The sequence below is a fragment of the Primulina eburnea genome, chromosome 1, assembly GCF_022965805.1.
Source record: "Primulina eburnea isolate SZY01 chromosome 1, ASM2296580v1, whole genome shotgun sequence".
NCBI classification, from domain to species: Eukaryota; Viridiplantae; Streptophyta; class Magnoliopsida; order Lamiales; family Gesneriaceae; genus Primulina; species Primulina eburnea.
The window spans coordinates 57,199,354-57,207,743 of NC_133101.1; the positions used below are offsets into that span (position 1 = coordinate 57,199,354).

At 34.6% G+C, this 8,390-nt stretch overlaps 2 protein-coding genes across 3 annotated transcripts; one reads left to right on the forward strand and one right to left on the reverse strand.

The window, feature by feature from the left end:
- Positions 1-1,619: 1,619 nt before the first annotated feature.
- Positions 1,620-4,727, reverse strand: LOC140833094 (uncharacterized). 2 transcript variants are annotated; one of them, XM_073197537.1, is made up of 5 exons: positions 4,571-4,727; positions 3,415-3,528; positions 2,755-2,834; positions 2,406-2,530; positions 1,620-2,011 (listed from the first exon to the last, which is right to left on the reverse strand). In XM_073197537.1, exons 1-5 carry the CDS (start codon positions 4,621-4,623, stop codon positions 1,940-1,942), a joined length of 444 nt encoding a protein of 147 aa, XP_073053638.1. In that variant the 5' UTR covers positions 4,624-4,727; the 3' UTR covers positions 1,620-1,939. The 2 variants fall into 2 exon arrangements, with proteins under 2 accessions (XP_073053638.1, XP_073053632.1); XM_073197531.1 differs by having other exon boundaries at positions 2,406-2,548.
- Positions 4,728-5,847: 1,120 nt separating this feature from the next.
- LOC140833105 (large ribosomal RNA subunit accumulation protein YCED homolog 1, chloroplastic) lies at positions 5,848-8,011 on the forward strand. The gene is made up of 2 exons (XM_073197546.1): positions 5,848-6,451; positions 7,438-8,011. The coding sequence occupies exons 1-2, from the start codon at positions 5,916-5,918 to the stop codon at positions 7,850-7,852; spliced, it is 951 nt and encodes a 316-aa protein (XP_073053647.1). The 5' UTR covers positions 5,848-5,915; the 3' UTR covers positions 7,853-8,011.
- The last annotated feature ends 379 nt before the right edge of the window (positions 8,012-8,390 follow it).

An 8,390-nucleotide genomic window follows, 5' to 3' on the forward strand; every position in this document is an offset into this window, starting at 1 on the left:
TCTTTACATGTTCTGATTATGGCGTTGTTGTGATGAGCTTTCTCGCTGGATGTGTTGTCTTTCTCGAGTTGAAGGTTGGTACATCTCATTTCTGATTCTTGTAGTTAGGCCCTTTCCCTTTCTCCGTCTTTGACGCCTATTCAGGGTTGTGGCACAATTCAAATATCGGTGCATCCAATATTACTCGTCAACAATCCGGCGAAATCTTACTTCGTCAGTGTCTATGTATTCACTCATCGGAAACAAACGTTGTACATATTGTATATGATCTAATCCACACCATTTGGCAGTACATATTGTATGTGAACATGGAATTCCAAAAATAGTTCATTTTCCACGTGAACATTCATTTAGACTAAAGGTCATAATCGAACATGTTCACCCCGACCTTGTCGCCCCCCGTAACAACATATGTCGCTTGGTAATATTGGCCATTATACAATGTCTGTTCTTTGTTTTGTTGATATTTTTCCCCTTTTTAATTTTTTACATAAGTCCACGTTGATAATCTCGATCGTTCCATGAAATATCAATTGGATTGGAACATTGGATTCATGCAAGGCTCGGAAAATGCATTCTCGCGAGCTACAGAGTCCTTATGGCTTGCTCCTGAAAAATGAGTTTCAAATCAATATGTACATTCTCAAATTCTGTTTTACGGGGAAACCCTTTCAAACATTAATGGTTACAAACATTTTGGCAAAATTACAGATATCAATTTTAAACAGTTATAAGGTCGAAAGGAAAACAACATTTGTTGTGGCCAGATGCAATTTAAATTCTCTATAATCACTATCAAGATGAAATAAGATAACTTGAAAATCCTCTTGATTAAAAATGTATTTGAAATCATGTTTTTAAAAGTTTCAAACAAATAAAAAAAAAAGGCAAAAACTTGTGTGAGACGGTCTCACGGGTCGTATTTTGTGAGACAGATCTTTTATTTAGGTCATCCATGAAAAAGTAGTACTTTTTATGCTAAGAACATTACTTTTTATTGTGAATATCGATAGAGTTTACCCGTCTCATAGATAAAAATTCGTGAGACCATCTCACATGTGACCTACTCAAAAAGAATTTAAAGATCCATGATTTCACATAACAAAATCCAAGTGCACCGGTTGAATTATTTTTTAAGAAATGCCAAAGTCGATAAATCGCATTTTTCGACTTCTATATTGTTTTACACTCTTTTAAAGTAGCTTCTTCTTTACAATATACTTTATTTGAAAAATATAGTATTAAAAAGGCATGATATTTTTTCAATCCAAAATTACTCCAAAGTAACTCGATCCAAGATTTAGAGACAATCTCACATAGCAATTTCATGAAACAAATATACATCTTGATTCGACCCATTTTTATGACAAAAATATGATTTTTCACTTCAAGTATGACCCGAGTCAACCTGTAATAGATCTATAAAATCGTTTCACATTAAACATACTTGTTATACTATTGAGCAAAGCTTATGGAAGTGGGAGTTTGATGCTTGGACGTCAGAGAGAACAGTTGATTTTGCATCATCATTTTGTTCATTTAATGACTATTTATTTTACTTGCATGGGCTGAATAAAATACCAGTAAATTATCCTATGATAAGATAACACAGCATCAGATGGCTCAATGCATCAACAATAAGCAAACTCTGCGATACTCAGCATTCTCGTTGAGATAAAAAGATAAAGAGTTTAACAATACTATCAGGTTGTCGAGAAATCACTGTGGTGATACAGATCGAACATCCCGAATAGAGATAAATAATCATCTAACAGTTTGGAACACCCATACACTCGAAGGATGGGGAGGCTAAAACCACTATAAAATGAAGAACTTGAAACCATTTATGAAAGTCCATCTGTCATCGTTGGCATACCAAATGCATCATGAACATGAGCCATTCTTCTTTATAAATTACACAAGGTAAAGCGCTGTCAGATTAAAAATCGTTTGGTGGTTTTAGTCGCACGAGTCTCTTGATTCTGTCTTTGTCGGTGTTCTCCAACAAACCCTTTAAAACACAACGAAAATTCAATTCGCAATGGTGAAATTCACTTCTTGGTGCCCGCAAACATGATATATGAGATACCAACATGCATTACCGACAAGAAACTCACGAAGTTAATGCAATCTTGGTGAAGAAACGACAATCTTTCAAATGTAAGAGCTACAGAAATTTTTATAAGATATGAAGCAATTTCACATGCAATTCGATTCATCCAAATTCCAATGACTAACTGATGACTAAGAGCTACAAATGCTCCACGAGTCTTGCATTTACAACAATTTCATTAATGACAAAGTATAAAAATCATGTTGATGAGAATGTGCAAGTCGTTGCGATCAAACCATAACTAAATAGCAACTTTAAAGTTAAAACAGAAGAGGAAATAGATGATACTGACCTTCCACACAATCTCATCCAAGCACAAGCATATTTTTCCGTATTTGTCAAGGAAAAGTCGTTCAGTTGGAGGTTTTCCACAAACGTCCTTCAGGGCTGAGGTAATCACGAAGATAGCTTCCGCCACTAAAAGACCAGCATAAACTTCATGTTTTAGCCTTTAATAACACGCTCAAAAGCTCTTGGAAGTACAAGGATGCATGGAGACGTTGAATCAAATATTTCTCATCTTTTTTTGAAAAAGTTAACTTATGCTAAATCTAAGATGATTTAACATTAGTGGATTGAAGTTATTCTGAGCTGACATGCTGAAATAATCTCATAATCAAATGTTAAAATGAGGAACTTACAAGCAAGTTCATCGTACTCATCTTTGCCAACAATAAATATACTGACATCCCCAAGCACTGTGTATACGATATAAACTGATCTGTACAACAAAGCAATGACATTTAAGAGAGAGAATTCCAGATGGGAGATAACAGAAAAAAAATCTGTAATATTCAACAGATTTTTCATAGATACAATGGATCTTGCGAGCTTCCATGCACAACAGCAAAAATGTTAATTGTAATTTTCTTGAAAATTCTTCATTAACTGCCATAAGGTTCAACTATCAAAACTTAAGCAGCTGTTATAGAAACTTAAAAAACCACAGACTAAAACCCAGAGTCATGAATTGAAATCCAGCAGAAGCCCTAATAACTATAAACGAAAGCACATTGAATCTAGAAAACATTCAGATGCAAAGCACCTCTTCCCGAACACAATTGCCTAAAGTAGCTTTCATTTACCCAATTTGCAACAGCATGATCTGCAAATGTATGCATGTCTAAAATTGTTTAATAGTAATCCTACAAGCATGAAACTTTTTATGGAATGCATAGCCACTACAGAACTTCAAGAGCTTGAGGTCTTCATGACCATATTCTTGGGGATCAATATTCTACATTCAAGAACAAAAAACAACACAGATGAAGTTGAAAAACAAATAAAAATTCACAACATACTTGTGATTAGCCACAAGGAGCTCCTCATTCTTGACTCCCTTAAGATTATCTGCCCCAAGTTTCACCAGGAAAGATCTCCAATGTAGTCGTTCCTCAGCTGGGACTCCATTGAAACTACAGCACCCAGAAACCGAAAAAATATTAAACAAAGTGTTAACCTTTAAACATCATGAAACCATTTCTCTTTTCCAACTCAAAGAAGAAAAAATAATTTAAGCCCAATGCATACTATAACGGGCCAAAATAGTCACTCCAACTAATTTTAAACATGAGCAGCTCAAATATAACCACAACTCCAAAACTGAATATTTTTCATGAACTGTTGGTAAGTTATATGAATACGAATCTTGAAAATTCTCCAATCTCATTTTAAGCTCATTTTACTTTCTCCCACACAACGTAACAGGAATCTACAAAAATACCAACTTTGAACAGACCAAAATCAATTCCGATAAATAAAATATATTTAACACAACAAGGGAACAAATCAAAATTGAAACACATAAAGTCCAGATACCAGATGCTAAGGAAAGCAGCTGGAATGGTTATGGGCATTATTTGTATCTTATTTAACTTCCTTTCACAAAACAGCAACAGCAGGTAGCACAAATTTTGAAGAAACCCAATTCAATTCTTAAAAAAAAGAAACTATACAGACATAACAATAATCAAATCCAATCAAGAAGTATGCAGCCCCAGATCAGAATACAAGGAAAAGCATATCGTCAGGTTGTTTGAGTTTTCGTCACACAGAATATACATAAGTGGAAAAAAGCAGAACAACTGAATCAATAACAGTTAGTCGGAGAAAAATCGAAGCTATATTAAACACAATAACCCACCAAATTTGAATCAAGAATCACATAACACATATCAAAAAACAAGGAAAATCTGCTGGAACAAAGTTAAAGGTACAATTGCAAGCTTATTTTACATATCTTTAACCAACAACCAGCGGCGGTGAACCCAGCCCATTAACAAGAACTTACAGAAGTGAAAGTTTCGAAGAGACCCGAGTCAATTATTATCAGAAAACAAACTACAATCGACACAAATGAACCAAATCAAATCGGGAACTACACAGCACATATCAGAAATACAATGTAAAAAGGGTGCGAACGAAAATATTCAGAAAATACAGGGAAACCGATTTCACCGTTCGACAAGAATATTGCCTTCGGAGTTGGCGATCAAAACAGCCAGCAGCATTTTTTGGTCCACAGGAATGATTCGTCGAGATGGATTTAGCAGCGCTACAAATTCCGACCATATACAGGTAAAATCGCATTGCCATAGTTACGCCATTTTGACGACACATCAGATAGCGTTTTATTACTTAGCAAAATGGACTTTATTTTTTCCAATAGACTTTAGCAATAATAGTACTTTTAGTTAGACAATTATCAATTTTGTTGAAAATACGAGATTGGAAAATACGAGATTGAACGTTGAAAATAAGAGTTGTAAATATCGAAAATTAGCGTGTGATTATGTATGTAATGATGTATTTATTTTTGGATTATTTCCAAAAGAATTTCTAGAAATAAGTCTCTCAATTTATGAAGAAAAACACAATTCAATAGAGAAAATTTTATAAAAGTGTTTAATTTAATATATTTTGTGAGTTTGAAATTTTTACTTTTTATCGTAAATTTTTACTTTTAACAAATTTAATAATTATATTTTTTAAGAAAATCTAAATATTTTTGTTCATATAATTGAACTCAAATTCAAAAAATTAATCATTTGATATTTTGATTATAAATTTTATTGTTAACAATAAAATAACATATGAAATATTAAATACCAACTTTACTTTAGTACACATTAGTAATATAAACTACAATGGATTTAAATAAGTTATGTTAGGTGAGGTTGAAATTAATCACAATTAATATTAAACATTATATAAATATCCAAAGAAAGATAAGAGTTTATGATTTTGATTATCTAAAACTACATAAATATAATTGAAATTCATCCATCTAAACTCAACCCAAAATTCAGCTAGAGCATTTATTTGACAATATTTAATTAAATTTGTATATCATTACCCCAAGAAAAATATTTTGTATTCCCAAAATTATTCATATGTGGAAAGGAATGATGAAATATAATACTTCGAGAATTTTTTTTAATAGATAAAGTTAAATTATAAAGGAAACAATATTATTTTAATGATAGAGTATCGACTTGATATATATTTATCATGAAATATAATATTTTTACCATAAAAAATAATATTTTATTATAAATTTGATAAAATTGAATATTTATATCATAAAATTAACTCAAAAAATAGTTTAACATAAATTTTTGTTTTTTTCAAATGCAAAAATTCATCAATGCATAATTCATCAAGCTGTCCTAATAAAATAATTTTTTAAAATGTGAGAATATGATTATCTGTCATAAAAAAAAAATATTTTGTTAGATTTTTCACGATTCGTTGCACCATTGGACATTTGATTGAAGAAGCTGCAGCCATTTAGTCCCTGAATATGCTCGCTCCATCCGCCACTTCCTCCGCCGCCGTTCCACTTCCCTCCTCCCCTCTCACCCAGTTCAGCTTCCGCAAAATCTTTAAACCCTTCAATACAATTTACCCTACATACCAATTCCAAAAGAAGCCATCAAACTTGGTCCTCGCAAAACCCAACACCACCAGCAGTTTCCACTTCACTTCCGATGCAGAAAATCCCTCTTTTACCGAAGATTATCGATGGGATTTGGCAAACGAAGGTATCGAAGAAGGTGATGACGATGGCTGCTTGTGGGAAGGCGCGGTTATGTACAGAAGGAACGCGGCCGTCTCGCACTTGGAGTACTGTACTACTCTGGAGAGGTTGGGTTTGGGGAAGATTTCTTCTGAGGTTTCGAAAGCTCGGGCTTCGGATATGGGGTTGAGGGTGGTGAATTCTGTCAAGGATTATCCCAATGGGACGCCGGTGTTGGTCTCTGTTGATGTTACTAGGAAGAAGCAGAAGTTGAGGCTGGATGGGATTGTTAGGACTGTCATTTCTCTCCCTTGCAACAGGTATTCATACGTCTTAAGAAAAGTTAGCTAGCATGAGACTGAAACTCACAGTTTTGATTCATAGTAGTTTTAGTTTAAGTTGAGATGTGATGCATAGAAGTAGGAAATTTGGATTTTCAATGTTGAAATTATTATTTCTTGAAGCAAAAGTATTGATTTTGTGGTTCTTTAGTTTTTGTCAAGTATGCTTTGATACTGATCACACTCTTTCTCTCTCCTATCCGCGGTGAAATGGTGGAATCATAATTTGTATTTGGAAGAACATTTATGTAGGAAATTATCCTTGATTTTGGAGAGTTGCACAATTTTTTATGTGAACTCCATATCTTTTGGAATTTATGAATCAAATGTCACACTTTGAACTATTGGTCATTCAAAAATATGATGCAAAAGGAATGTTGGTCTCATTTGTGTTGGAATGTCAAATGCATTTTATTAGATGTTGGCGGGTGGCAGTGGAGTTATTTGTTTTGCCATATCTGTATAGTTCTTATTCATTTTACTTCCTCTTGCTTTTGTCCATAAAGTTTATGTTATTCCTTCAGAAAGGATGTTTCAATCACCTGGCAGTGGGAGCATCAACTTAGCATGCATAAGCAATTCTTTGTCCATGAGTTGTGCAGTGTTGATTGGGGGCTTCCTCCCGTGTTTTACCGACTCAAAGAGTAGCATGTATTGTCGTCCACTAGATGAATATCTTGTTCTGGAACTGGCGTAAATACCCAAACTCCATATGGCACCTTCGAAGTTCGAAGGCGTGGATTGTCTTACCTAGTCATCTAAATTATATACCCCCTGTTATTTGATGAATCAGCCTTTCTTTCATCTCCGTTACTTCTTATATAGCTCGAACTTCAGTCAGCTCACTAAGACTGTGTTAATTGGATAACTGCTCTCGCTTCTCATCGTTTTGTAATTTTTCTAAAAATTGTTCTTATTTTGTTTTTTTATTGCATAATGCATAATCATATTTTCCAATGCTGCAGGTGTGGCGAGCCTGCTGCTCAAAGTGTTTACTCCGACTTCTCGCTTTTACTACGTGAAGAACCCATCCAAGAACCCGAGACCATAAACATGGGTACAATCTTTGCAGAAGACAAATTTAGAACTCTAATAACAAGTGAGGAAGCAGAAGATGATGATGGTGATTCATTGATCGACTTAGATGATCAGCTATATTTCCCTCTAGACCGAAAAATCATCGACATTTCAAAGAACTTACGAGACCTTATACATGTAGAGATCACCATTAGTGCACTCTGTGACCCAAGTTGCAAGGGTGCATGTCTCAGGTGCGGTACAAATCTCAACATCAGTAGCTGTTCGTGTAAGACACAGCAGATGGGCGAAAAGGGATATGGACCCCTAGGAGACTTGAGGGAAAAAATGCAGAAAAAATGATGTACTTTCTTCAGGCTACAGGGAAGGTGATAACATTTCTTCTATTATATATACCCGTGGTAATACCCGTTAGAATTTTGTTTCCCATTTCTCGCTTACTTCATGGGCGGATGCGAGTTAAACCTCAATGTTAGATGTGGAACCACATAGTTATTTAAAGTTCATGGTGTGCTAAGACGCTGACATGAGTATCGGCGAGCCTAGACACAAACCGGGGGAGGCATCTGATTGAACTTTAGTTGATGATGGTTCGGATCGGTTTTAAAATTAAACAAGCCAAAAAAAAAAAAACAGAACGATCAAGAACTTGGTGGTATGAGTGAGTGATGAATCACAATGAACGTATAACCAAGAACTAAAGGTGTAAAGCAAGTAAACAACAGCAAGACACATAGTACTGGTTCAGATCAATCGATCCTACTCCAGTCGACCATGGGGTCGTTCATATCCCACGCAAGCAGAGTAAGAACGAAATCAATAAGCCGCCACTCAAGAATCATCTGACTCTAACCCTCTCAGAATGCATGCAAGAGAATAT